At 40.2% G+C, this 16,121-nt stretch overlaps 1 protein-coding gene across 1 annotated transcript in view; it reads right to left on the bottom strand.

The window, feature by feature from the left end:
* Positions 1-16,121, bottom strand: part of itpr3 (inositol 1,4,5-trisphosphate receptor, type 3) — a gene marked incomplete at both ends in the record, with an annotated part of 155,198 nt that overhangs the window by 17,657 nt on the left and 121,420 nt on the right. The window contains 2 exons of the mRNA XM_080853365.1: positions 6,739-6,825; positions 10,098-10,199. Coding sequence (XP_080709491.1) covers positions 6,739-6,825; positions 10,098-10,199 — 189 coding nt within the window. The remainder of the gene's footprint in view (positions 1-6,738; positions 6,826-10,097; positions 10,200-16,121) is intronic.

Raw genomic sequence — 16,121 nt, 5'->3', positions numbered from 1 at the left:
ATTACCACTGCCATATATCATGATGATCAGATGATCAAGATGGCGCCGTGGATGGCTGCCACGGTGTTGCGCTCTCTCGTGCTTTTTATGTTTTTGTCACATTAAGTGTCCCACCAGAGACAAAAACACACTGGACCATTGCTAATGCATACTGCTCTGTTTCACGTGCAGCCTTGGGACTTTCCGATCACTGCCTGGTTCATCTCCTACCCAACTACAGGCAGAACCTGAAATCTGCAAAGCCTGTGGTTAAAACTGTGAAGAAATGGACCAACGAGTCAAAGCTGGAACTACAGGCCTGCTTTGACTGCACTGACTGGGGTGTTTTTGAGGCTGCATCCACATCTCTGGACGAACTCACAGACACTGTGACGTCATATATCAGTTTTTGCGAAGGCATGTGTGTACCCACCAAAACGTACCGCATCTTTAATAACACTAAACCATGGTTCACAGCAAAGCTCAAGCAGCTTCGTCAAGCCAAAGAGGAGGCCTTCAAGAGTGGGGACAGGATCCTATACAACCAGGCCAGAAACACACTGACTAAAGCCTAATTTATACTTCTGCATCCCTCTCCGTCCTCGAAAAAAAAATGGGCGGGCGGGGGCAGGCTGTTGATTCAGAAAAAATTGAACGTACTGGTCGGGCTTGCATACTACTCCGACGGCTATGCGTCCTAAAGCCTATTCAACCTATTCAACGCCAGACCGCTGGGTGGGGTAACTACTGTTTGTCGAGCCCGTAGCTACCACATAACCTCTTTATTGGAAGTCATTGATTGTTTTTCCTCCCAACTGTCACTGACATGACACGGATGCTGCTTCAAGACCTGTCGGGCAGGTGCAGTCACATGGGCCTTGGAGACATGTAGCACAGATACTAACATGTCTAATGCTATATATTCACTTGAGTAGGCAAATGTATCTCCATCGTGGTGGTCATTTTTTTGTGAAAAACATTGCGATTTATAACAAAACGATATGCTTATCTTACATACAATACAGAAACTATTATAAAACGATCCAATAAAATGAATACATTCTTATTTTCTTTGGTATTTTTGTCACATTCATACTGCAATGATCGCTGGGTAACCTTTGAATAACTACAACGCTATGACAATGCACTCATTGGCCACGAGACGGTTGCCCTTGTCAAAAAGTGGTAACGTGAATGTGTCACTATGAAACAAAGCATGCACACTTCGAACAAAATTACCCCCCAAACTCTGAGGACAGGGCCAGAAAAATAAACCCACGGTATTCATCATACATCATGCAGTGTTATAGTTATATCAGACACACAGCAAGAACATGCATACCTCAACATACAGTTGTGGGACTGCGATTTCAACCATGAATATATTGGAAAAACACATACATTAGCACACTTACTAATGATCATCTGCCAGGCTCTCACACACGAAAAGTTGATTCCAAAACTCTCGAATTTAAGACAGAGTGGACTGACAAGTAGGCTATGCATTTGTGCTGCTTGTGGGCAGGACAAAACCGATGTGTTTAATCTGCAACGAGACGGTTGCCCTTGTCAAAAGTGTTAGCGTGAAACGTCACTATAAAACAAAGCATGCACACTTCGAACAGAAATACCCGTAGAACTATGAAGTAAGGGGCAGAAAATTAAACCCACTGCAGTCTTCATACAAATCCACATGCAGTGTTATAGTTATATCAGAAACACAACAAGAGAACTAACAACTAACAGACAATGGTTGATGGTGGAGCTGCTGGACTAGTTTGAGTTATAAGCAGAGGACGTGCTTGTAGCGATTTGAGCGACAACTACAACAACAACAGAACAGGAGACAGGTGGTACGTACGTTTACTAGATTTTCCGCTAAATCAAGCGTTAGCGTATTCACAATAACTCTCAAAAGTGTGCTGCTAATAAGTACAACGTTGTCGTGCCGATTATGCTCTCACACGCCACCCTCATTGAGGCAAAAGTAATGTTTGACTCAAATGTCTTTCACTGCCGTTTTATGTAAAGTCAGTCATTCTAAATAGGTTCTACACATACATGAAATACATTTCCTATTTAATAGATGCAAAGTAATTATGCTGCCAGCATTACTCCGTAGCAAATTACGTTAGATGTCAGTTGAAGCTGGTTGGAGAAGGCACTTTCAACACCGAGCCACCAGCCAAGAGACCAACAGTGGTCGGGAGAAATGTACTTTTCGAGGGTTTATATAAGATACGGTAGCCTAATGCTGCATGCTGTGCAGCTTTGTAGTTTACCAAAGTCGTACTAAAACATTTTGACAGAAAACAGGAAATGTGAGGTCCTGACATGTGTGATTCCGGAAATGATGTCGTAAACTGGCCAATCACAGCCAAGGGGGTCTCCGACTCTCTCCGTCTCTTTAAGAAAAGTTAGAAAAAAGCGTTTGTCTCCGACCAGCTCTCCGACGGCTCTCCGACGGGTCGGATGGGCGGCAACACCTGGGTGAAGGTGTTACCAAGGCGTGCCAAGGCGTGCCAAAGTGTCCCTCTACGACCAAATCGGAGAGAATCGTAGAAGTATAAAAATGCCTTAAGGAGATCAGAGCAAAGAGAAGCTACTCTGAAAAGCTGAAAAACAGGTTTTCAGCTAACGACCCTGCGTCAGTGTGGAGAGGCCTGCAGGACATCACCAACTATAGAAAAACCTCCCCCCGCTCCATGGAGAATCCTCAACTGGCTGACGATCTGAATGTGTTTTACTGCAGGTTTGATCACCCCACATTCACACCCCTCACCCACTCCAACCCAGACTCTACACAATCATCGGCACCCCCTGTTATCACCTCCCCCCTCCCCCCTGACTCCCCCCCTGCACTGACGGTCTGTGAAGAGGATGTGTGCCAGCTATTTCAAAGACAGAAGACAAGGAAGGCCGCAGGCCCAGACGGTGTGACACCCTCCTGTCTGAAAGTCTGTGCTGATCAGCTGGCCCCCATTTTCACACGGATCTTCAACAGATCTCTGGAGCTGTGTGAAGTCCCCTCCTGCTTCAAACGCTACACCATCATCCCAGTCCCAAAGAAACCCTCCATCACTGGACTGAATGACTATAGACCCGTCACCCTGACATCTGTGGTCATGAAGTCCTTTGAAAGACTGGTGTTGACCCACCTGAAGGCCATCACAGGCCCCCTGCTGGACCCTCTGCAGTTTGCCTACCGGGCAAACAGATCAGTGGATGATGCAGTCAACATGGGGCTGCATCACATCCTACAACACCTCGACTCCCCAGGGACCTATGCAAGGATGCTGTTTGTCGACTTCAGTCCGGCGTCCTCACCAAACTCACCCAGCTCACTGTGCCTGCCTCCACCTGTCAGTGGATCACAAACTTCCTGATAGACAGGAAGCAGCAGGTGAAGCTGGGTGAAACAACATCCAGCACCCGGTCAGTCAGCACTGGTGCACCTCAGGGATGCGTGCTCTCCCCACTGCTCTTCTCACTCTACACCAACGACTGCACCTCAGGTGGCCCATCTGTTATACTCCTAAAATTTGCAGACGACACATCAGTCATCGGCCTCATCCGTGATGATGATGAGTCTGCATACAGGCGGGAGGTTGAACAGCTGGCCCTGTGGTGCGGTCGCAACAACCTAGAGCTAAACACGCTTAAAACCGTGGAGATGACAGTGGACTTCAGGAGGAGCCCCCCAGCACTGCCCCCCCCCCCCCCCTCACCATATTCAACAGTACTGTGTTGGCTGTTGAATCCTTCAAGTTTCTGGGATCCACTATCTCCAGGAACCTGAAGTGGGAACCCAACATCAACACCATCATCAAAAAGGCCCAGCAGAGGATGTACTTCCTGCGCCAGCTTACAACCTGCCTCAGGAGCTGCTGATCCAGTTCTACACTGCAGTCATAGAGTCTGTTCTGTGCACTTCAGTAACTGTCTGGTTTGGCTCAGCCACCAAACTGGACAAGAACAGACTCCAACGGACAGTCAGGTCTGCTGAGTCAGGAAACGGGCAGGAAAAATCACTGCAGACCCCTCACACCCCGGAAACAAACTTTTCAAACGCCTCCCCTCTGGTAGGTGTTACAGATCTCTGTTCACAAAAACATCCAGACACAAAAACTGTTTCTTCCCCCTAGCCGTCTCACTATTGAACAACTCAAAGTAACATACATATTTATCCATGTAGCATATATATTTATCCCTGCACTTCTTGCACTCTCCACTTTCTTCTTTGCACTATTGTAAAAATTCACAGCTCCTGTACATACTTTGTCAAACTTTCATGGACCATTGTACTGTTTGTTTTTGTATTGTATTGTGCTTGTTTTTGTATTGTGTTGTAATGTATATTTTGTGTAATATATTGTGTTTGTTTTTGTATTGTGTTGTAATGTATTTTTTTGTGTAATATATGTGTAAGCACATTGAGAGTCAGTTCACCAGGTCAAATTCCTTGTTCGTTCTAACTTACTTGGCGAATAAAATCTGATTCTGATTCTGATATAACAACAAACAAATGGTGCACTCAGTGAAGTGTGACTGCTGATAAGAGTGTTCAGTTGATCAGCTTCTCTGGGTGTCAAGCAACATTAAAATCCACAAATGCTTTCCTCCCTTTCAAAGCTAACTGAGAACAGGACAGAGGTCTTATGTTCAGTAACGAAGAGTGGACCTCAGTGTGCAATGACTTGAGTAATCCTTCTACAACTAATACCAAAATAGAATATACAATTTCTGAACTTCTGTTGAAATATTATCACACTCCATCCAAACTCAACACTTTGAGTACACAGTTTCTTCCCTCAAATGAAATAGGAACATTAATTTGGAACAGGCCATAAGCCTTTAAAACATGGTAATTTGGAACAGGCAATTAGCCTTTTAAACATGATCATTTGGAACAGGCAATGAGCCTTTTAAACATGAGCATTGAGGATTAGCCAACACAATTTCATTGATACAGGTGTGATGGTAAATGAGACTACAGCTTTGTACACCTTTGTAGATATTCCATTTAAATACATAATTTTCCGTAATAATGTATTTAATATAATAATTATGTAAACATTTGATTAATGTAACAATTAATTAAAATATTATGGCAGCACTTTACAGATCCCAGGTAAGTTGGTAAAAAATGTATTTGTAAAAAATAATAGTTTCCAAGGTGTTTATTAACAATTATCCACCATTTACTGTGGTAACACGTCTGTAACAAAATACCAGTATTTTAAAGTTCATATGAAATTTATTTTTAATAAATAGTCAGGTTTTAAATGTAGTATTGAAATGGGAAGAAACAGCAATTGCCAAGAAAGAAATACCTTACTTGCATGGTGATTGCATGGTATCAGGGCTGTAAAATAAGCCTTCTGAATTGCTTATTTTCAATTTATCTGTACGTGCCAAATGACTAACCTTGAATAATGGTCTAAAAACTGATGCTTCACACAAACTTCAGCTCAACTCTGACACTAACATTTCAGACAGTGAACGTACAGTCGAATGTGTGTTATGTACTGTATGTGTGCAAGAAGAAATATGTGCTTGCCAAAAAAAAAGTCCTCTCAATGTTCACATTTAGCAGTACAACTTAAAATGATAATAATTCAATTAAATTCAATTTTAATTATATAGCGCCATAACAATACAATTGCCTCTAGGCGTTTACAGAGCCCAGAGCCTGAACCCCCTTAGTGCACATAATGAATAAGAAAATTCATGCCTCATGCATAATTAGCAAGAATATTGGTTGATTGGTCCATTGCATTTTGTATGTAGTGATATCTGAATGTGAACATTGACAGAGCGTTTTGGTGCGCACCATTTCCCCCATTGCACACAGATTAAAAAAGGGTTGCAGTAGTGCATAGGCCAACTGAAGTTGAAGGTTAAAGGATTAAACGGCTAGCAGGCGAGAATGTGACTGAAAGGGTAAAGAATATACACAAAATATACAAGTGCTCTGTTTTTATGAATATTTTAGTCTATTTGTGTCCATTTCCTTTTATGAGTATAGCTTTGGCTTGTATGGATGATGTTAACATTTGCATGCTCCTGTTTTCATCACAATAAACAATTAAATCAAAGATTCAACGTTTGCAATGCATCAGTTTTTTGACCACTATAAATGTTAAAAGCTAGTCATATCCATTGCCATGATAATACCCACTTATAGTCACACCATTACCATGATATTACCCACTTATAGTCACAGCCATTACCATGATATTAACCACTTATAGTCATAGCCATTACCATGCTATTACCCACTTATAGTCACAGCCATTACCATGATATTACCCACTTATAGTCACAGCTATTACAATGATATTACCCACTTATAGTTGTAGCCAATTCAGATGTTTTTCAGTGTTTAATACAGCCCTGACCACAGCAATTGCCATCATGCCATGATTGTTCCATGATTTGCCCCACTCATTACCATGATATAAGCCACTTATTACCGATCTGTAAAGTGCTACCACATTTACCATGCCTATTTCTTATTATATTTCTGGTATTTTAGTTCTATTTTAATTTAAGAAAATGGGACCTCACTTCCTCACTTTGAGCCACACTTTTGAACTACAGTTTTGAACACTACTGAAGATACAAACAGTAATGAATACAAACAGTGTTTTTAAAGTGACAGCCCTACCATGAATACAGACACTCACACAGTGTTTTAAAGTGAAAGCCTAACATGAATACAGACACTCACAAAGTGTTTTTAAAGTAACATCCTACCATGGAACTGATGCCTTCCTCGCCATCTTCCTTGTTTTTTTTTGGCGGTTTCAGAAGACCCTGCAAGACTTTATTGTGCCGTGCCAACTGCCAGAGAGAAAGATCAAACATCAATCATCAAACTGCTGATGTGTAAAACCCTCTGCAGTTACAATTATATGGGCCATTCTACCGAATTCGTGTAATATGCAGTCCCTCAACAATAAAAACTATTTACAAAACAATTAGGTATTTAGGCATAGATATTTAATTAGAAAATGTTATGGTCTATATAAACCCAATGCATTACATGAGATAGTGATAAGCTAAATATATACAAAATCATCATTTATAGGGTACTTTCTATTGGGAAGTAGCTGTCCCCAACCCTGACATCTAAATTTCAATGCCTTTAAATAACACTTTTCAATTTTTTAAGATTTTTTTCAATGATTTAATTTCAAAGATCTTTATGATTGGGTTGAAACAGAACTTGGAATATTTAGATTTATTGTGGGTTTAATTTTTAAATCAATTTTCTATACTCAAAAAATCATGTCCCTAGTTTTCATGTCACTACCGAAACACAAGAGTTTTAGTCCATTGGCTGAGCCTGTGTTTTAGCCACGACTCTGCATTTTTGACCATGCAGTGACACTGCATCTCTGACCCTCATGGTTGAATGGTAAGTAGCTAAATCCCATAGTTTTTATATAAATGTGTTCCAAAGTCTGAAAATCGACGTGTAACCTTAAGAATTGTCACTACCGAAACGCATGTTTTCTTCAATTAAGTAAACCTTTTGGGGTTTCATGGAAAATCTTATGTTTGTATGTGTGTTCACCTCTTCAAAGATGTGTTTGCATGCCGTGTGCTTGTTAGAATTCTTTATTTATGCTTAAAGTTAGCTAGAATTGTCACTACCGAAACAGTCACTACCGAAACATATGGTAGTGACCTGATGATTTCAGTAGTGACAAAATGAAATGGTAAGTAGTTCAATCCCATAATTTTTAAATAAATGTGTTGTGTGGACTAAAGGGCAGCCCAGAGCACCTTTTGGAAGATTTTGGGAGAGAAATGAACATCCATCCAACAGTGCAGTCACTACCGAAACACTGGATGTCACTACCGAAACAGTGCAGCACTACCGAAACACAGGATGTTTTGTAAAAAATTAAGTATATTGAGTAATCAACTAAAATGTTATGATACTGATTGGATTAATGTATGTTCAATTTCATCAATTAACAACTCTGGAATCAATATGATCAGTATTTTGCATTTTACAAAGAAATATTGCACTTAGATTTTGATGAATTGTATAAATTGAACTTGAAAATTTGATAAAAAATTCATTTTTATGGATTTCATTGTGAAAACCTTCAAGAAATATTTGTAAAAATACTCTTCAGAGAAGGGAAGGAAACACAATCTGAACAGGTCAATAATAATACTTTTTTACTATAGTAAATGTGATGTTTCGGTAGTGACAATTTTTGGAAGAGGAAAAACATTCCAACACATTCTGAAAATACAATATAAAAATTGACTGTTCTTTTACTAGATAAGTGTACTTTAGATATGGTACAATATACATACGGACAAAGTTTTGGGAATAAAACATAAAAAAAATCTAAATATTTCCGACCTGACTTTGCACCAATTCGGTAGAATGGCCCATATATGGCAGTAGATCCAAAAAAATTGCAGAAACCATCACGAGTGAGAGTGGGGTTGGTAAAGGATATCCCCATAGCTTTGATTCATCTGTAGGACCGAGGCTGTGGGTAATCACAGCCGTGGGATATATCCTTTACCAACCCCACAGAGTGTAACCACAGCAGATTGTGATTTCTGTGATTTACATATTGTGATTTCGTTAAATGTGTAATCTCCACCCAAAACTAGTTCCAACCGGAGCATTCAGATTTAAGTATTGTCAAGCAACGAATACTGTTACTCACTGTAAGTAACTTACACATTAGTTTGTACATAACCCTGGACAGAGCACTCAGTGAAATGTGACTTTTTGCTAACAGTGCACAGTTGATCAGCTTTTCTGGGTGTCTAGTCATGTTAAAAAAAAATTGTTGCCTGACATTCTGATCTATCTTAGAAAGAATGGAATGTGGATGTCATAAGATTGAATGGGTAAAGTGAATGTGGATGTCATAGGATTGAATGGGTAAAGTGAATGTGGATGTCATAGGATTGAATGGAAAGACCCACATCTTGACATCAATTCTGCTGATTTGGACTTACCATCTTGTGTGGCAGTGCATTTGTGGATGTCATAGGATTGAATGGGTAAAGTGAATGTGGATGTCATAGGATTGAATGGGTAAAGTGAATGTGGATGTCATAGGATTGAATGGTTTAAGTGAACGTGGATGTCATAGGATTTAATGGGTAAAGTGAATGTAGATGTCATAGGATTGAATGGGTAAAGTGAATGTGGATGTCATAGAATTGAATGGGTAAAGTGCATGGAATGTAGACTGAATGTGTTTGTGTCGGGATGTCCCAGCGCCTGTGATGCCTCTTGTCCAATCAGAAAGCAATACATTGTTCAACCGAAGCAAACTGTTGTTTAACTAACCTCAGAATCCTTAAATACATACCAGGGTTTCCACAAGGGTTTGGTTTTCTTGCCGGCCCGATGTCCGGAAAGGATTTATTCTAGCAGCCAAATTTCTAATTTACTAGCCACATTGTTTAATAACAATGCACCAAGACTGACAAGATAATGACATCATCCTGGGATTAGCATTTGGAAATGTAAGGGGGGCAACTAAATGAAAGATGCCATAGAATGCATTTTAAAATTGTTCTGATATATATATATATAAGGTAAGTGTTAAGGCTTCTTTGCCGGAGAGGAGTTTTGAAAGGTCAGGATCAGCATCATAACTCAAATGGTGGTATCCATTTTTGCAATGTTAGGTGTGATAAATCAATATAGCCTACATATTGACTAGTTTGTTGCAAAACTGTGCAAAAATGAGTAAACAAAACAGCACGCAAATTTGAATATCAGCAGGGCAGTGGGACTTGATGTTCGTATATCACTGAGAAATGTGAGCTAGAGGTTACTTTACTATCTTGTCAATTGAGGTTGGGGCCCATCCAACATTATGTGGTCTAGCCCAAAATGTACATGTACAAAGCAAATACACATTCATAAATATTCCACTAAGCATTTTGAAAAGTTGCACTTACTCAATTCTTTCATTACACATTTATATGTGAGTGTTACTTGGAATGTGGTGTGACATCAAATGTGCACAGAAACTGTTACACACACAAAAAACAAATGTTACGTTTGAGTTGAGTCAGATTGGAGTAAAACATTGAGGTCCATGGAGGCTCTGGTGTACCTGCAAGGCTAGGATGTATATATTGTGTCCAACTTCTCGTGGTGAAACCTCTCCTTCTTCACAATCCCTTTCCTGCAGGTATGCTTTCTTGATAACCTCAACCTGTGGGTAGTCATGCACAAATATTTATAATTACAAGACAATTGACAGCGAAGTCTTATCAGATTATTACATGGAACATTTTTTGGGGGATTTTGATTTTAAAGACTCTACATACTCAGGGCATAAACAAAGAAATTATCCTTAAAAAATGTTATACCTTCTGGACTGTCTAGTGATCACGGACCGTAATGGTCTTAACTTTGTAATATACTGTACTGACATACCCTGAATTGTTGTTGGTTTTGGTATCATGCCAATCCAATATTTAGGGTTCATCTTATGTCACAACCAACAAGACGTGAAAGTTCATGACGCTTTGTTGTTTTATCCTGCTGCTCATGATCGATGGTTGGGCAGTTCTTATAGTGGTTAAGGTTGGGTTGTTGGGTATGAGAAGCTGCATGTGACAGTGAGAGGATTGGCTACTGTGAGAAATTCCCAACCAAAAACAAGGTTTGCTAGGTTCTTGCTTGGTGAGACATGGTGGTTGCTATGGTAATTGATTGGATTAATGGTGGTTGCTATGGTCATTTAATTGATTTATATGCCTGTTACTAGGCCATTGCTCAGGTAGTCATGGTGGTTTCTAGGTTGTCATTATGGTATTGGTTGCAAAGATGTTGCTAAGGTAGTCGAGGTGGTTGACAGGGTAGTCATGGTGGTTGCTATGGTAATGTAAGTGGCTGCTATGCTGGCTTCCAGTGTGTTGCTAGGGTAGACATGGTAGTTGCTAGGGTGCTGAGGGTCATAGAGGAGAGAAAGGTGGGGGGAAAAAACAAGTAGAATATGGAAGGTGCCTCTAATCATTTCTCCCAGTAATACAGTTATATTGAGATGGACCAAAGAGAAAGGGAGATTTTTTAATATTGAGAGTTGACAGTTCAGCACATGTGCAAGCCATTATGAGGTCACAATGGTTCCAATAATGGCTGCGTTCAATTAAAAAACACTATGCCCAGACTGCTAACTGAATTACAGAACATTTAGGTGAAATGATTTGCCAGGTCAATTTGACCTATCGCTAAGCCCCGCCTTTCGAACGCAGACGGGCCAATGGCAGTTTAGTAACAGCTGCTTTAGTAACAGCTGCACTCGGACATCGTGAGTTTACAGCTCCATAAGATAGCATTAGAGACCGTGATTTTTCTGCTGTTTTATGAGGTTTGTGGTAATGTAGGTTCAACAAAAATGGCCAAACGACGTGCATGGGGTAGATACAACACTGATACGAGGTATCATGAGAGGATAGGCAATGGGGTGTATTGTATCTCATTTCCTAAACGAAAACAAGACCGGCCCAAATATCTCCGGTGGATTAAGCTGTGTGGCAGACCACACAGTGAACGCTACGTTCATTAGCTTTCTGCCATAATCTTGTTAGGTTGGAATTTTCCTTTGCTAAAGCAATCAACTAAGCCTACATGATAAAAGACATACTCATTATTCACAGTACCTGCTTACTTTCACCACTAATGTTATGCTAGGCTTAGGCAAGTTATCTCTGGTTCAAACTAGCTAACGTTAACGATTCACGTGCTGCGCTAGCGTAGCTTTGTCGGTTATTTGGTAAAAATCGGCCATTCTATTAAACAAACAATATGCACAAGTATACATAAGTTTAATAATGGATTAACATGACAATGTGAACGAAACACACGCATGTCGGTAATTAACAAGGTTACAATAACAAGCTAGACAGTTAGGACCATATGGTTAGGACACTGTCCTGTCAGGGGCAGGTTAATGCTAGTTAATAAACGTAGGTCTCAGCTCTTGGTGCCTTCCAGATGAGTTAAATTAACTGAATGTGAATTCATTGTATCTTTCCCATGCGGTGCATGAACAATGCTGGTATTGGATGTATTTATCTGCAATCGCGCTGACCGTGAGTTGAGGCTTCTCCCCCTTGCATTGAGCTCTGTAAATTCTCGCCTCAAATTTAAGCTTGTTATCCACCATATCGAGTTTTAAATTGTATACATATCCCTCCATTGCATAATTAAGTCCCTTTTGAAGGCTTCTAGACGAAATCAGGTCCTTTTGTCTCCAAAAGTTGTCTAGAGCCTCTTGGGATATAGTTTTGACACTGATATCTGCCATTGTAAACTCTAGTCAGCTCTGATAATGTGTCCGAGTTAGCAACAGTAACAATGGGGGGCGGGGCTTAGCGATAGGTCAATTGTTGAAAACACAGGTTTCCGTAAGCCCCCATCACAGAAGCTTAATAAAAACCTTTGCCAATGGCAGCAGTCATGTATTTGCAGCGGTCAATATAAAGAAATATCACACCTCCGAATGCTGGGGTGGCCCATTCAAATACAAATGTTTTTGGAACATTATGAGGAGCGGTATAAAAAAATTATAATAATGATAATATTCAATTATAAGGTTTTTCAGAACCATACAAACCCTGATGTAGGCATCAAAGGCCATGAACTTGCCTGGCTGAGGTCTAACCTATGGTTATGGTTATAGTATTTAGCAGTCACTTTTGTCCAGAGCTAACATACATTAGAAAACAGATAAATAAAAATAAACATTTAAAAAGGCAGTAATACTACCCTAAGAAACAATATTAGGAATTATAAGTATTATAATTATTCATATCATTATTATTATTAATGAAAAAAATAACAAAAATAAATACCCTAACTATGACTATAGAGTCGGCCTCAAGCAAATAAACTAATTCGACAGATGATAATTAAAAAGGTTAGTTAAGCACTTTTTAAATGTACCAAGGCTGTCAATGGAAAGCGACCAGTGTAGGGTGACTAACAAATGTTAATTTTCAAACCACTCACCATTTGTGAACATCCCTGCATCTATTTGTGGATTGACACGGATTGATTTACGATTTTGGAGTAAAATCTACTTTTTTTTAATTCAGCACAGACGATTGAATGACGATTGATACCATTTCAGTTTGCTGGTTAATCTTGTTGATGGCTAATGTTTGCAAATATTTGCTAATGCTTAGCTTCAAACAGAGCAAACATTAAACTTGTTAAAGGCACCCAGTGCAACTTTATGTAAACATTCAATGAAAAATGAACATTCAATTTCTAGTCTTTTTTACACGTAGTAAGTTTCAATAACTCCATACCATTACATATCGACATTCAAGGAGCAAAGATGAGACGTCGTTGTGTGGTGAGAACTGATAGAAAATCGTAAACAACAACAATCGCCGGTGGGGAGAAGCCATTTTTCCATTGACTGGAAGCCTGCTTTATTTATTGTAGGTTACAAAAAATAAAGAAAATGGCGGCGATTGTTGTTGTTATCGATTTTCTATCAGTTCCGCTCCGCGTCGTGGTGTTGTTTGCCCCGCAGCGTCCATTAACTTCGTAGAACTGCACAGCTCGTCGGCCGTTATCCCTTACATAGTAATTATTGCCAAGACAGAGCATGATTCGGTAAATGACCATATTTGGTAATTGCGTTGGTCATGTGATAGTGTTTTGATTACTCTTCACGGCTTATTTAGATGGAGTGGCAGTTAACTTCGGGAATATTTTCACATAATTGAACGTTGCACTTTGTTGAAGTTGTGTGCGTCCATGTAGCCTATATGTAAGTTTGACTTTGTAGCCTACCTTGTCATTATGTGTTTGTTATAGTTTAGCTTGCTCATTGTTACGAGCACTGTCACTTAATTAATCCATCATGATGGTAGTGTTCGTGAACTGGCTTAGCATGAACTCGCTTAGCAAAAACTGCTAATGTACAAATTACATGTTACAGGGTTTACCTTTACTAACTATTGAGCGGTTTTACATGCTCTTGTACATGCTCTTGCATATCTTAGATTAAGCCAGTCGCATATCATTGCTTAAGAGGTTGCATTCTTACCGTTAGTTCCCTGTATAATTCATTATAAATGGTACAACAGGGCTGTGTATCTGTGTATCTCTAAGTTTCAGACAGTAAAAATCATACCTTTCTGTGCAAACTATGTCCTCCTGGAAAATTAGCAATTATTTAAAAAAAAAAATGAACTGAACTGAACAATGAACGAGTTCAGTATTCAAATGGTGAACTATGAACGTGAACGATTCATATTTACTTGTATGAACTGAACTTTGAACTAGTTCATGAGAGGTGTGAACGTGCACAACACTGCATAACCCTGCAAACAGGGAACGTCCCCAGGACGTTAACAGGACATTCGCAAGGTCCCCAATCGTCCCCAATTGGTCCCCGGCACAACGTTCGCTAGAGGACGTTACCAGAACGTTTTTGACGTTCGTAGCAAGTCTACGTTTGGTCCTTCTGTGACGTTCGCATGAGTCTTAAATCGGACTTTTAGGGAACATTATAATTTGGTCTCTCAGCACCAGCCCCAGGACGTCCTTCAAAAACGTCCATGTTACCTTATCCTGCAGGTCCTCTGCGTGACGTTCGCATGAGCCTTAAAACGGACTATTAGGGAACGATCTTATTTGGTCTCTCAGCATACGTCCCCAGGACATCCTTTAAAAACGTCCCTGTTACCTTATCCTGCAGGTCCTCTGCGTGACGTTCGCATGAGCCTTAAAACGGACTATTAGGGAACGTTCTTATTTGGTCTCTCAGCATACGTCCCCAGGACATCCTTTAAAAACGTCCCCGTAACCTTTACCTGTGGTCCTCTGCGGGACGTTCGCATTCGGTCCTTCCAAAACGTCCCCTTGACGTCCTCTGATGGTCCTCTCTGAACCAGAGGTTCCGCTAAAGAAAAATGTTTTTCATTTGCGAGACATTTTAATTATTTTATTTTCTTCATTTAGCTCAGCAAAAACGGTCGTGCCTGCTACGTCCGCGCTGCATCCTTGAATAACGTACCCAGGACGTCTAAAACACGTTTCCCAGATGTCACCACAATGCCCTTAGGACGTTCTTGCAACCTCCTGCAGAACGTCCCCAGGACCTATAGAAACACGTTCCCCAGACGTAACCACAATGCCCTCGGGAGGTGCTTGCAACGTCCTGAGTAACGTCCCCAGGACCTATAGAAAACGTTTCTCAGTTGTTACCGCAACGTCCTCGGGACGGTTTTGGAACGTCGTGCAAAACGTCCTAAAGTTGTCACGGGAACCATACACATTTACGTTTTTAGAACGTTCAGAGAGACCATTACAGGACGTCTAGGGGACGTAATTTTGCTTATAGGGAATATACATTGAGCTGGTAGGAGAAGGTGATTCAACAACTCAACTTTTTGACACTTGCTAACTTGAAGTTTTGAAGTGACGTTTTGTATGCAGTGATGTTGTTAACAAAAAAAAAAACATTTAAAACTATATGAATCTTTCTTCAATTAAAAAATCTTAAACATTGACTTCAGATATGGCCATGAGTGCTGTGGTGGGGTCTGGTCATCTATATCTGCTGTAGTCATCATGACCACAGCCAAATTCAAATTGAACTGAAAAAAATGCAGCAAGCACTTTGAACTTGACTGACAGCATAGGAGGGATGTGTTTTTCTTCTATGATGAACACAACGTATGGCCTATCGCATATTAGAAAAGAAAAGAACATTCATCTGCTGACTGCTGTATATATTATTTATACCAATCATCCGATGTGTGTTGTTTGAGTGTTACTTCGACTACTATGTTATGAGGAGATGACTTAGTTCCCAATGTTCAACAATTTGTGTTGTACATAGTCCTACTTACTGTGTCTGCCCAGTCAGCCCATTTGTCTAATCATTTTTGATAGCCTCAATCCAAGACATTGGGCCTCATTCTCGTTCATTTTCTGAACTTCTTCTGAAATGTTACTTACGCGACTTTAAAAACTACGCGACTTTTAAAACAACGTAAGGGAAACGCTTCCGCTGCATTCCCGCAGGCTTGAAAATGCGTTCATAAACAGCAAAAGTCTTCTCAGCTGTGTTCCTCCGGATTAGTTTCTTAAATTGATGCGCGTTCTC

This window comes from Sprattus sprattus, assembly GCF_963457725.1.
Source record: "Sprattus sprattus genome assembly, chromosome: 16".
NCBI lineage: Eukaryota > Metazoa > Chordata > Actinopteri > Clupeiformes > Clupeidae > Sprattus > Sprattus sprattus.
Note: the sequence above shows the minus strand (reverse complement) of the source record. Positions and strands in the feature narration are given on the sequence as shown.